Genomic DNA, 14,806 nt, shown 5'->3' on the forward strand with positions numbered 1-14,806 from the left:
AATAGATTATATAATAGATTATCCATTGGTTGCACTTTCAAAGATTTGTGGAAAATTTCACTTGTCGATAAGACACCATATTTTTTCATCGATCAGGTTCTGAATGCTTCCAAAAATGTGTCCTCCAAAGATATTAGTTTTCAATTAATATAATTTCAAATAATTTCCAAACAATTTCGACTTGATTTTTGGCAAATCTTCACAATTCGATTTAACATTCTTTGTACATTTTTCCGCTTTAACCGTTTCTATTTTTTTAAAAGATCTTTGATACTATTAATTTTTGTGATTTTTGTTTCAATTAAAAAATTTGTTGAATCAATTAAATTTTTAATTGAATATTTTTTTAAAACTCAATTAACGGCCATTTTCATGTATCTCCGTTAGACTTCAACTCCCAGTTAACAGAAAGTAAAATCGAAATATAACAGGTTGGCTGATAAGTCCCCGGTCTAACAAAGAAAAACACATTTTTTTGTCAAAATTTGTTTTTATTATTCAACATAGTTCCCTTCATGAGCGATACAACGATTATAACGACCTTCCAATTTTTTGATACCATTTTGGTAGTACTCCTTCGGTTTTGCCTCAAAATAGGCCTCAGTTTCGGCGATCACCTCTTCATTGCAGCCAAAATTTTTCCCTGCGAGCATCCTTTTGAGGTCTGAGAACAAGAAAAAGTAGCTGGGGGCCACATCTGGAGAATACGGTGGGTGGGGAAGCAATTCAAAGTCCAATTCATGCATTTTTGCCATCGTTCTCAATGACTTGTGGCACGGTGCGTTGTCTTGGTGGAACAACACTTTTTTCTTCTTCATATGGGGCCGTTTTGTCGCGATTTCGACCTTCAAACGCTCCGATAACGCCATATAATAGTCGCTGTTGATGGTTTTTCCCATTTCAAGATAATCGATAAAAATTATTCCATGCGCATCCCAAAAAAACAGAGGCCATTACTTTGCCAGCGGACTTTTGAGTCTTTCCACGCTTCGGAGACGGTTCACCGGTCGCTGTCCACTCAGCCGACTGTCGATTGGACTAAGGAGTGTAGTGATGGAGCCATGTTTCATCCATTATCACATATCGACGGACAAACTCGGGTGTATTACGAGTTAACAGCTGCAAACACCGCTCAGAATCATCAACACGCTGTTGTTTTTGGTCAAATGTGAGCTCGCGCGGCACCCATTTCGCACAGAGCTTCCGCATATCCAAATATTGATGAATGATATGACCAAAACGTTCCTTTGATATCTTTAAGGCCTCTGCTATCTCGATCAACTTCATTTTACGGTCATTCAAAATCATTTTGTGGATTTTTTTATGTTTTCGTCGGTAACCACCTTTTTCGGGCGTCCACTGCGTGCACGAATCATTTGAAGGTTGGTACTATATAAAAATAATATGCATTTAATACCAGCGACGCCATCTATGGGTCAGACCGGGGACTTATCAGCCAACCTGTTGGCTCCCGTTTTTCAAAAAATTCCCCCAATGCCCTTATATCTGACCATAAAAGCCTTATTTTTTAATCGTTCTTACTCAAATTTACCACAAGGTGATATCAACCAAACCTGCAAAGTAACATCGAAATCGGTTCAGATTTAGATATAGCTCCCATATTTATGCATCGCTCGATTTTCCCAAATTTGGTCATAATACTCTTATTTATTAAACAATGTTACTCAAATTTAAAATTTTGATGTATTAGCCGCTCATAGTTAGACTTACATGTAGCTCTTACATATAGTTATATTTCCAGATTTTCACAAATTTGGATATATTACCTACACTAACTGAGCGATTTCCCCCAATACCCATATTTTTGACCATAATAGCCTTATGTATTAACCGATCTTACTCAAATTTACCACAAGGTAATATCAACCAAACCTGCAAAATATCATCAAAATCGGTTTAGATTTAGATATAGCTCCCATATTTATGCTTCGTTCGATTTTCCCAAATTTGGTCATAATACTTTTATTTATTAACCAATGTTACTCAAATTTCAAATTTTGATGTATTAGCCGATCATAGTTAGACTTACTTGTAGCTCTTACATAAATATATTTCCCGATTTTCACAAATTTGGATTTATTACCCACACTAATTGAACGATTTCCAATATTAGTGGCATACAAACTCTGTAGGTGCAAAATCAACTATAGCTCCTAATATCAGACATTTCAGTTCAGATTGTGAAAAAAAAAAATAAATATATACCCCTTAAAGTTTTTAAATACGGAAATGCGGTTTATCTCGCAACCCTATTTCAATAGTACCCCACGAATCTTTATATTTACTAATCCAGTAGGTGTGGTTTAGGGTATGATATAGTCGCCCACCCCCCAACTTTCTACTTTACTCACTTGTTTCACATATAGATGGCGGTGAAACGAATATTCACATACGGATTTCTTTACCCCACATAATGTTTTAGCATATGTTCCCATTTGCAAAAAAAAAAAAACTCAACAATTTGTTAATTACATTGCTTTTTTACTTACCAAATGTGTTTTTACGGGACTCTCATCAGTATCATTTTCTTCATCTATACGTGCAGGATTACTTGAACATTCATCATGAGTCTTTAAAAGAAATAAATATATATATAGAGTTAGAAAAAACAAATGGGTCCAAAATATTAAAGTTATAATACCGCTGTTTTTAAAGTTCCTGAATCATTACGGGAATGTGGTCTAAACCCAGGTCCTGGCGGTAAATTCTTTTGAACACAGCAATTTACACCGGGACTAAAATGCAACTCTACATGAAATCTTTCCTCTGATGTGGGATCTTTTGTTGGATCCTCATATAACATAATAACAATCTGTGACATATAATTCAATTCCGAGACCATAGAGATATAGTCCATGGCTCGTCGCCATTGTTCATCGGTAAGGACATTCAAGAGACCACCATATCTCAAAACCGTTAACAGTGAGTGAACATGACTTTCACTAGTGAAATACAAACGGGTTCGAACATGACGTCCTGGACTGGCCACACCATGACTGTATTGAGGATTTAGACGATTCACCGATTCATCTTCTGTTTCTTCAATATTACGCTGGAGGTCCGATTTAATTTTCTTAAGCAATGGCGTACAAATACCTTGACCAATTGTTAATTTCTCTTGCATTGTCAAACCATATTCTTGTGGTATTACAATATCTGCCAAATATTTAGCATAAATATATAACTCTTCGGCTTGATCATACTGCAGGGTATGTTGATTATGTTGCAAATCATATTTAATGCAATCATAAATATCTGGAATCTTGGAAATATCATATAACTTGGATTTAGTACTGAAATCTTTTTCGATTTTCTCCCAACGACAACGCATTAAGTCCCATGTTTCACCATGATATAGAATAGCGTCTTTAGTCTTGGGATCATCCTTTTTGACACTGATTATAATCAGTAGCTCCTTTATAAGGCTATGCACATGATTGCAACATTCTACGGGATTTTTCACAAAATCTAGAGCTTGATTAATAGAGATACTATTGTTGGGATTTATGGCGGTACGATCTTCTGTGGTGAACATTCGATCAACCTGCATAAGTTCATGTAAACGATTTTTAGCCCTTTAGAGAAAAAAAAACAGACATACATTTTATAAAATAATGTTCTTCATAGAAATTCTCCATAGAAAACTCACATATTCTGATATTTGCTGGAATCACAATCGTTATCAAGCAATCCATTAGTATTGGCACTTTTAACCATTTGTACTAAAATTGGTGTTAATTCACCCTCTAGAGCCAATAGGCCCTTAGCAAAAGCAGCCGCCGTCATTTGAACTCTACCCTCGTCGGAAGCATAGATTTTTAAATCATGACGAAATGTAGAATGCAATCTAATTATAAGCAAAAGATCGGTTAGACATTCATTAAATTTTAATTCATCTCAATTTCTTACCTTAGCAAACCCAGACCTTGAGTTCCAGAATAATCTTGTCGCCCTTGGCCACCAGGGTACATACAACGAAATATACGACCTAATTCCTCAGCTTGTATCCTCCCAGCGGGTGTTAGTTCGCCACCCCATTTTAAAATTAACACCAATGATGGGTCCGAGGGTGCGTCCACTTTAAATTGGAAGGAGACATAATAATATTGCAATTGTTAGATACTACATATTTTTTTGTAATGTAATTTTGATTTATATATATTGGATAGTGTAGAATATAATAATACTGTGGAATATAAATTAAGGCAATGGGTTTTGAAAAACGTTCTAAAATCACTAAGAAATGTAAGAAAAATTAAAAATGTCAGCATATGTTACAATTGAAATAGAAAATCGTTAACCGATTTATGAGTGATTTTTATATTTGGAGTCAATAGGCAATGTGGGCTACGATATCGTTTACTCTGATTTGAGTAAGAGGTTATGTTATGTTTCGATTGTATGAAAAGTAGATGACTTTTCGTATTCGTTTGCGTGCTTAAATTTCTGTGGACAGCATTGTTAACATCCTTACAGATTACCCATAGCTCATTTGAACGGCCTGTCTAATAAGAAACGTATATTTCTAAAAGTACAGAATATTTGACACCCTCATGATATATTTTCTGGACCGTGTATGGCGTTATTTTTGGCTGGAAAATTGGCGAGCTCAAACACTTCAAAGTGAAAATGTTTGTGTATCGCACAATAAATCCGTATAATGATACTGATAATGTCGCCAATCACATGGTGGTGATCCAAAAAACTGCAACAACACCTAAAATCGTTTGAAGTGCAGCCCCTAATCCAACAAAATTCTCAGAACAAGGGTCAAGGCAATTTGAGAGCTATCAGGCAAAAATGGAAATTAAACATAGAATATTTTCAGACATTTTTATACCCTGCATATGTGTGCCACACCCAGAAGGATACTAGATAGACACATGGTGTCTTTGGCAATATTGCTCAGGATTGGTCCCTTAGTCGAACTAACCATGTCCGTCTTTGTGTGAACACATTTTTGTAGTCCAATCGACTTGGTACAAGCTTCTGTTTTGGGTCAGAATAGAACCCTATTGATTTTGGAAGAAATTGGCTCGCATTTAGATATAGCTCCCATATATCATTGTCCTCATTCCAGAGTATGCTAAGTCGACTTAGCATTTTTTGACGGAGTTCCTTGTTTTTTTATTCGGATTGACGTGATTTGCATCCTGTCAAAAGCTCGAATTTATTGGACACTTCTATCAAAAGTTATGGTTAATATTATAGGTAGCCTGTGACTAAAGTTTTAAAAATTTCCAAATCAAAAAGGGCAAATGCTTTGTTCGGGCTAAAGTGGTCTAAGTCATTTTTAGCCATGTTCTATTATCACTACATACTAAAAAATATATAATAAACATGATTTTAAGACCGAAAAAAGTGAATTTATATCTTATACGATTTGTGAGAAATTCCAAAAAAAAATTTGAACTTGTTTCCTGTAAAATTCACTTGTTAGACTTAGCGTACTTTGGAATGGAGACATCGATATACCTTTCACCCGATAAGCGCTTATATGGCCCCAGAAACCATAGTTTTATCCTGATTGGTTCTAAATCTTGCACAAGAAGTACAATTAGTAGTATCGTCAAGAGTGCTAAATTTGATTGAAATCGTTTTAGATTTAGATATAGCTGCCATATATATATCTCTCGCCCGATATGCACTTAAAGGGTGATACGGTCAAAAATTGGTCAATATAAACTTGACGTATTTCTTTCAATTTTGCATTTAAAAAACCTGAACACCCCTCATTTTGAAGGTGTGTGTGTGTAGAATGTTGCTCCTATTTTGATTTTGGAATTCACTCTTCAGTTGTCAAAATTCCGTCCAAGCAAGAAGAGCAGCGTATCAAAAATTTGCTCGCGCATCGCGAAAATCCGAGCTACTCGCACGCAAAGCTGGCAAAATCGCTAAAAGTTGCCAAATCAACCGTTAAAAATGAAATTAAAGTGTTTGGGGAACGTTTGTCGACAGCCAGGAAGTCTGGATCGGGGGGAAATCGACGGCCAAAGCGCGATCCCGGAGGCTGTACACGACGATGCTGACGAAGTTTGACTGCGTGGTAATGGACGACGAAACCTAAGTCAAAGCCGACTACAAGCAGCTTCCGGGACAGGAGTTTTATACGGCAAAAGGAAGGGGAAAGGTAGCAGATATTTTCAAGCACATAAAACTATCGAAGTTCGCAAAGAAATATCTGGTTTGGCAAGCCACCTGTACCTGTGGCTTGAAAAGCAGCATTTTCATAGCTTCCGGGACTGTCAACCAAGAAATTTACGTGAAAGAGTGTTTGAATAAACGTCTGCTGCCTTTCCTGAAGAAACACGGTTGTTCCGTACTGTTTTGGCCGGATTTGGCATCTTGCCATTACGGTAAAAAGGCCATGGAGTGGTACGCCGCCAACAACGTGCAGGTGGTTCCCAAGGACAAGAACCCTCCCAACACGCCAGAGCTCCGCCCAATTGAGAAATACTGGGCTATTGTCAAGCGGAACCTAAAGAAGACCAAAAAAACTGCTAAGGACGAGCAGCAGTACAAGGCAAACTGGCTTTCTGCGGCGAAGAAGGTGGACAAGGTGGCTGTAAAAAACTGATGGCAGGTGTCAAGCGTGGGGCCCGGCAATTCGGATTTGGAAAAGCGAAAGCCTAACTAAATATTTTTCCTGAATTTTATACTAATTGAACTTGAAAAAGAAATTTAATTTGATTTTTTAAATAAACGATTTCACCGATTTACACGCGTTTTCCCTTGACCAAATTTTGACCGTATCACCCTTTATATGGCCCCTAGAGCTAGAGTTTTATCCTGATTTGTTTGAAATTTTGCACAAAAAGTACAATTAGTAGTAAAGTCAAATGTGCTAAATTTGATTGATTTAGATATAGCTACCATATATATCTTTCACCTGATATGCGAAAGATATACACTCCAGCTTCTAGTGTCATAGAAGTCCTAGAAGTCGGAGTGTGCTAAATTTTCGATTGAAATCGGATAAGATGTAGATATAGTCACCGGAGCCACCGTGCTTAGCATGCCCGCCTTGCATACACAAGGTCGTGGGTTCGATTCCTGCTTCGACCGAACATCAAAAAGTTTTCAACGGTGGATTATCCCCTCTCAGTAATGCTGGTGATATTTCTGAGTGTTCCAAAGCTTCTCTAAGTGGTTTCACTGCAAGGTGGAACGCCGTTCGGACTCGGCTATAAGAAGTAGGTCCCTTGTCACTGAACTAAACATAGAATCGGGCAGCATTCAGTGATAAGAGAGAAGTTGACCACTGTGGTATCACAATGGACTGAATAGTCTAAGTCTGCCTGAAATATCGGGCTGTCACTATAACTAACCTAACCTAGATATAGTTCCCATATATCTTCCGAATTGGGCTAATATAGCCAAAATACCCACATTTCGCCACTGCTAAGTCGAAAAATCAAAATTTCCTATATCTCAAATATATATTTATCGACCCATAAATTAAATGCACTTTTGGGATATTACATCAAAATGGCTTTAGATTTAATTTTTTCGCCATATTTTTTTACTAACATTTTATGTCAAGAGATTTTGTAGAAGTTTAAACAATTTTGGAAATATAAACCTGTACACATTAAAAGTGTGCACGTGACACGAAATTGTCTTGACTCACGAAAATTTTCGTGACTTACGCGTGAGTCACGCTGATGGTAACGGCGTGAGTCACGAAAATAATATCTTCGTGAGTGTGCGTGAGTAACGAATTTCGGAAAAACACGCTCACAAAAATAATCCCGCTTACGAACATTAAATACTTACGAGTTGAATTTATTTATAATTTTAGTGACATCCAAAGTGTTAAGAGTATTATAATGGTTTCGATTTTAATCATACTCATATTTTCAGTCAGGTTCGATAGGTAAATTACTCATAAAACTATTCGTAAGTCACGATATTTTTCGTGAGTCACGACATTTAAAAGATTTTCGTGCGTGTGTGCGTGAGTACAAATTTTCTTTTCGTGAGCGTGTGTGAGCGTGAGTCCTACCAAAAAATATCGTGCGTGAGTGTGCGTGAAAAAGATTTCTCCTTCGTGAGTGTGCGTGAGTAAAATATTAGTCACGTGCACACCTCTAGTACATATAGAACCCAACAAATTTTAAAGTTTTTAGATGATATCGTGGATCCACAAAGCGGTACCGGGTATAATATAGTCGGCCTGCGCGACTTTAGATTTCCTTACTTGTTTTTATCTGTGAAAAGAAATATTTTCACACAAAAAATTGGTTGTTACTTTGTGTCAGCTCTGTGTGATCTCATGTAAGTGGCCGAGTAAAAGATTTACCCCCATGTTCTGGTTTACGAGTTAGCAAAACGCTAAATGTTCAACTGTCAATAAATGTTGAGCCATTTCATATTTTTCCAAGAAATTTCTTCCATTTAATTTCCTATCCCTAACAACAGTATGTACAAATTTCTTATTATATATCATTATGTTTCGGAAACTAGAGATTGAGGAAAATTTTGCGAATTCGTAAACCAACGACTATCCCCGTTTGAATTGGTAACACTTCACGTCATATGAACATATCACTAAAATAACCGATCGTCATCAAATTTCGTACACGAATTGCTTGAATTGTGAATAAAATTCAGCAGCTACACTCGTAAATATACGATAATGTGAGTTAACAGGTTGGCTTATAAGTCCCCGGTGAATAAAATTCAGCAGCTACACTCGTAAATATGCGATAATGTGAGTTAATAAACAAATGTTGTGGTAGCGTGAGGAAAAATAAAATGTTGGCAAATGCACGCTCACAATCAAACTCACACTCACGAGTATATAATGCTCCAGCACCAGATTTAATTATTGATCAAATGCAAATCGCGTCATTTATTTGAATAATTGACATCAATTTGGCAGACGAAACATATTCTATTTTTACTTGTTTGTTTTTTTGGCCTATTTGAAAATACCGCGAGGGTCGTGCATTTGTCGTGAGTTGCGTGAACTGTTTTGAACGTGAGTCTTTAAAAGTTGTACAGCTCATTTCGTGAATGTGTGAAAGTTTGAGTTTCTACGTCATATAACGTGCATGTGCAAAATTTCACTCACGTGCACTCATCTATTTTTAGAATACTTTTCACAAGTGCAAAGCATTAGCCTAGGTTAGGTGGCAGCCCGATGTATCAGGCTAACTTAGACTATTCAGACCATTGTGATACCACATTCGTGAATTTCTCTCTTATCACTGAGTGCTGCCCGATTCCATGTTAAACTCAATGACAAGGGACCTCCTTTTTATAGCCGAGTCCGAACGGCGTTCCACATTGCAGTGAAACCACTTAGAGAAGCTTTGAAATCGTCAGAAATGTCACCAGCATTACTGAGGTGGGATAATCCAACGCTGAAAAACTTTTTGGTGTTCGGTCGAAGCAGGAATCGAACTCACGACTTTGTGTATGCAAGGCGGGCATGCTAAACATTGCACCACGGTGGCTCCCATATAGGCAACTCCTACATATATTTGTCAACCGAATTTGTCAAATATTTTTTTCTTTCTAACAATATCCCTAAAATGAGGTTGCATTCAGTAGAAAGTTGAAGGTATCATACAGTCGGCTTCGCCCGACTCCTACTTCTTTCATACTTATTTTAATTTTGGAGATTTTGTAAGCTACACTGAGTCAATATTTGCCAATAAATGGATTGTATTGTGTTGTAGGAAAGTATGAGTATATGTGAAAGTATAAAGAATAAAAACAAGAAAATTATACATACAATTTTTAACATTATTACCATCATCGGAACTAGAACCTCTTGGACGACCTTTTGGTTGATATTTCATTTGAACTTTACGATTAATGCCAGAGAAGTGACCATACCTATGAAAAAAATGGATATCGTATATTGAACTGGACATGTTAGTGATAGAGGGAAAAACATACATTTCCAAAACACTTTTTAACTGCTCCAATTTACTTTTCTTTTCTTCTATCTCGGGATTATCTTTTGTTTCAATTTCGGCTAGTAAAAAACGGGCAATATCCAAAATCTCTTGTAATTGTTTGGGACGTTTTAGTTTTACATGACCATTTTTAAAACCATCATATTTTTCAAAAATTTCAAAGAATCTGTAAAGAAAATATGAAGAAAAAAATATTATCCACATACTTAGAAAATATCCGCAATACTTACTTAGGATGACGAACTTCAACTTTCATCTTTTGTTTAGGTGTGCGATCGCCATGTCTGATAACAGCTACTACACAGCGTAATTCCATCATTTTCCCAAATGTTGTAGGTACTATGGGTGGATCATCTAATTGAAATGGTACTGACCATGGTATATGTAAAGTTGGTGTTAGTTCCCTTAATATCATGTTGCCCAATATCTTGGCACAATCGTCATAATATTTGTTAGAATTTTTAACAAAACTAAATCCATTAACATCACACACGAATGATTTTCCATTTGCCCTGTGAGAAATAAACAGACAAATAAAACAATTTATTTGCTTACACTATATTGAAAAAAAATAATATAAATAATATAATAATATATTTGCTAAATCACAACACCAGCTTATAAATTTCTGCAAAATGGAAAAATGTCGGCAGATTGCGGGAAAATTGTAATTTATGCAAACTCTTTAGAGAAATCGTTAGATTGGTCTACAGAGGTACCCAGCAAAAAAAATTGGAAGTTCTTCCAGAGGAACAACTTTAAAAGCACTTCCAGAAGATGTACTCCCAATGATGTTCTTTATTTTAACTACACAGGAAGTTCTTTTAATTCAATTTTTTATAACTTGTTTTTTTCATATTTTTAATGGGTAATGTTAACTTTTTTTGTTTCAAATAGGTTAAAAACGGAGTAAGAATTTATAAAATGGTACAAATTATTTAAATTTTTTCGAAAAAAATGCTAATTAATTTCAATCTGAAAAAATTGTGAATTTTTGAAAATATTTGAGGTCAAACGTTTCTGACAAGCTTTAAAATCCATTAAAAATTATAAAAAATTATAAAAAATATTTATTTGACAAAATATCACAGAAATTTGTAATTTACATCCAAAACATTGAATTCGGATCACACCTAAAAAAGTGATGCAAATTCAGTGCAACGGCTGTTGAAATGGAGGACTTCCGTCCTATGACAAGCCCATGTTAAATTCATCGCTTCTGCGTCAATTTTGCACCACTTCCGGATCCAAAGAGAACATTTTCATTACTTTTTTGGCGACGCTTTTTTGCTGGGTAGGTTATATCAAATAATCGACTGATATCAACTACATTCAGCACAATGGACTGAAGAGTCTAAGCGAGCCTGCCACTTTAACCTTACCTAACATTCAGCATACCCCTGTAATGCTAAATGTATTCCAATTTGGAATACATTTAGCATTTTCTATAGAAATAAAATTTTGTAAAAATTTTCGATAGAAATAAAATTTTGTCAAAATTTTCTATAGAAATAAAATTTTGTAAAAATTTTCGATAGAAATAAAATTTTGTCAAAATTTTCTATAGAAATAAAATTTCGACAAAATTTTCTATAGAAATAAAAAATGGACAAAATTTTCTATAGAAATACAATTTTGACAAAATTGTTGACAAAATTTTCTATAAGAATAAAATTTTTCCTATAAAAATAAAATTTTGACAAAATTTCCTATAAAATAGAAATTGGACAAATTTTTCTATGGAAATAAAATTTTGACAAAATTTTCTATGGAAATAAAATTTTGACAAAATTTCCTATAGAAATAAATTGTATACAAAATTTTATATAGGAATAAAATGATTTGACAAAATTTTGTATGGATATAAAATTTCCTATAGAAATAAAATTTTGACGAAATTTTCTATAGAAATAAAATTTTGACAACATTTTTCTACAGTAATAAATTGTAGACAACATTTTCTATAGAAATAAAATGTTGACAAAATTTTCTATGGATATAAAATTGTGACAAAATTTTCTATGGATATAAAATTTTGACAAACTTTTCTATGGATATAAAATTTTAAAAAAATTTCCTATAGAAATAAAATTTTGACAAAATTCTCTATAGAAATACAATATTGACAAAATTTTCTATAGAAATAAAATTTTGACAAAATTGTCTATAGAATAAAATTTTGACAAAATTTTCTATAGAAATAAAATTTGGTATAAAATTATGCAAAATAATACTTCTTTTTTAGAAAAACTAAAAAAATTTTTTTTTATTCTAGTGCTTTTAAGACGTCAGATATCACTGCAATAACGGATCGCTGGCTGATAGGCGAGTTAAAAAAAAAACTATTGGATATAATGACTAACAGCCTTCGGCGTCTTTAAACTTTTTTGGCGGTCTTCCACGTTCTTCATTTCTCACTTCAAAATCCTTATTTCCCAACCGTTGAAACCATTTTTGCATGTTGTTTCTCATCGTTTGCCTCGACAAGCGACTATGCACCACTTTTCTTCAAATGAAAACAAAAAATTAATGCTTTCCGCAAATCATCACTTTCTGGTACAAAATTCGACATTTTTAACACGATGTTGTCTGTTCAATGACTTGATGTATAGTAAATATTTTTCACAGATGTCATAGCAAAAAAAAAAAAATAAGGACTCGTTCACAACAAATGTTCCTTATCGAGACATTTGTAGCTTTACGCTCACTTCATACCGGTATTCGTGGTATGTAATAGGTAGTTTTAGTTAATATGGTACCACAATGGATCGAGATACCACATAAATGAAAATGTTCATTTCTGCCACATAAATGAAAAAATATTTACGCCGTATTAAAGATTACGCAACTTAAATTTTAGGACAAGCAATTTACACAATATTAAGGGTAAATTTCTTTAAAATAATGAACAGAGAATGAAGCCGCCGAGTCGCGCCGCCGATTTTAGCCGCCACCGAGCCGTTTTTAGCAGTCGACGCCGCCGCCGAATATGTCGACAGATCTCGACTGAAATTTTGTTCAAGCAAAAATCTTCGATTATACCATAAAAATGTATTAATAATTGTTATATTTTTGGCAACATTTTGAACCTCCTACCCAAAATCAATTAGTATTTAGTTACTATAATAGTTTTACAAAAATTTAGCTCAGAAAATTTGAATGAAATGTAAATTTGATTGTAAGATTGGTTGTAAAACTAATCTCATTACAATTCGGGAAATTTCAAATTGATTTTAAAATGGATAATTGTGCGCCGCCGAATAGATAATTTTATAGCGGCTTAGTCGTCAAGCCGCCGCCGAGAAAAACGGGTCGGCGTCATTCTCTGATAATGAAATTTTAATTAAAAGAAAGTTTCTAATATTTTTTCAAAAATGTGTTTAATTAAATGTAGACACAAATTTTGTGAATTTTACCGTTAAAGTTGGTTGTCTTTGAACTAAGGCAAATGTTCATTAAAGTAAAGAAAAGCATTTTTGAATTCATCCTTAAATTAACGTCTTAGAATTGAATTCTGAGTCGATAGTTATGTCCGCCTGTCTGTCTGTCTGTCCGTCCGTCTGTCTGTTCATGTATTTTTTTGTGTAAAAAGTAGCTTAAGTCCGATCGTCCTCAAATTTGGCATAGGGTCGTGTTTCGGAAAAAAACAATCGCTATTGATTTTGGATCAGATTTAGATATAACTGCCATATATATTTATCACCGATCTTGCCATAATTGGCGTGTTATTCAATCGATCTTCTTCGGGTTCCGTTCAATATTTTATGAGCTCCCATATATATCTTTCGCCCGATTTAGTTTCTTATGACCATAGAGGCCAAAGTTTTACTCCGATTTATGTGGGGCTATACACAGGGTGTAGAACTAATATTTTAGCTAGCCATGACAAATTTGCTTACAATCGGCTCAGATTTAGATATAGCTCCAATATATAGATATTTCGCCCGATATGGATCTAATTGGACCTAGAGGCCAGAATTTTGCCTTTATTTCCTTCAAATTTTGCACAAAGAGTACAAGGTCAAGTATGCTAAATTGCGTTGAAATCGATTCAGATTTAAATATAACATAGCTCTCCTATATTTCGCCCGATTTAGATTCATATAACAACCAAATTTCCCCTTGGATTTAGTTGAAATTTTGCCCTGAGATTAGAATTAAGATTTTAGCATTGTGCACCAAATTTAGTTCAAAGTGATAAAGATTGCGATATAGCTCCCATATATAGATATTTCGCCCGATATGGATCTAATTGGACCTAGAGGCCAGAATTTTGCCTTTATTTCCTTCAAATTTTGCACAAAGAGTACAAGGTCAAGTATGCTAAATTGCGTTGAAATCGATTCAGATTTAAATATAACATAGCTCTCCTATATTTCGCCCGATTTAGATTCATATAACAACCAAATTTCCCCTTGGATTTAGTTGAAATTTTGCCCTGAGATTAGAATTAAGATTTTAGCATTGTGCACCAAATTTAGTTCAAAGTGATAAAGATTGCGATATAGCTCCCATACGCCCATACGCCTGATTTCGGGAAATATGTTGGAAAATTTCATATTTTACCACCCATTTCAACGGAATTTTATTGCAGATTTTATTTCACACAGAAAAAAGATTTAAAATTCTATGTCGAATTTTATACAAATCGGGCCAGATTTAGATAAAGCGCCATATATTCTTCCGATTTAGGCAAAAATGGCACAACGCCAACGACGATGTCCCCATACTTTCCACAGAAGATTTAGATAAGGGTCCGGCTGGGTAAACGTCGATCGATGTGGCCAAATAAAATTCCTCAAATTTTCTAATACATGTGTGTCGCTGGATAAATCATAAATGGACTTTTGTGCAAT

The 14,806-nt window shown here is 34.7% G+C and overlaps 1 protein-coding gene across 16 annotated transcripts in view; it reads right to left on the reverse strand.

The window, feature by feature from the left end:
- The window catches only part of l(1)G0196 (inositol hexakisphosphate and diphosphoinositol-pentakisphosphate kinase), a 114,305-nt gene that overhangs the window by 44,213 nt on the left and 55,286 nt on the right, over positions 1 to 14,806 (reverse strand). For 12 of the 16 annotated variants that reach the window (XM_075299084.1, XM_075299083.1, XM_075299085.1 and 9 more), the window contains 7 exons: positions 10,181 to 10,462; positions 9,931 to 10,116; positions 9,764 to 9,867; positions 3,931 to 4,099; positions 3,671 to 3,868; positions 2,663 to 3,596; positions 2,511 to 2,591 (listed from right to left, as the gene is read on the reverse strand). In XM_075299084.1, the coding sequence (XP_075155199.1) occupies positions 2,511 to 2,591; positions 2,663 to 3,596; positions 3,671 to 3,868; positions 3,931 to 4,099; positions 9,764 to 9,867; positions 9,931 to 10,116; positions 10,181 to 10,462 (1,954 nt within the window). The remainder of the gene's footprint in view (positions 1 to 2,510; positions 2,592 to 2,662; positions 3,597 to 3,670; positions 3,869 to 3,930; positions 4,100 to 9,763; positions 9,868 to 9,930; positions 10,117 to 10,180; positions 10,463 to 14,806) is intronic. The other 4 variants (XM_075299091.1, XM_075299079.1, XM_075299078.1 and 1 more) reach the window with 1 other exon arrangement.

This window comes from Haematobia irritans, chromosome 3, assembly GCF_050003625.1.
Source record: "Haematobia irritans isolate KBUSLIRL chromosome 3, ASM5000362v1, whole genome shotgun sequence".
Lineage (NCBI taxonomy): Eukaryota > Metazoa > Arthropoda > Insecta > Diptera > Muscidae > Haematobia > Haematobia irritans.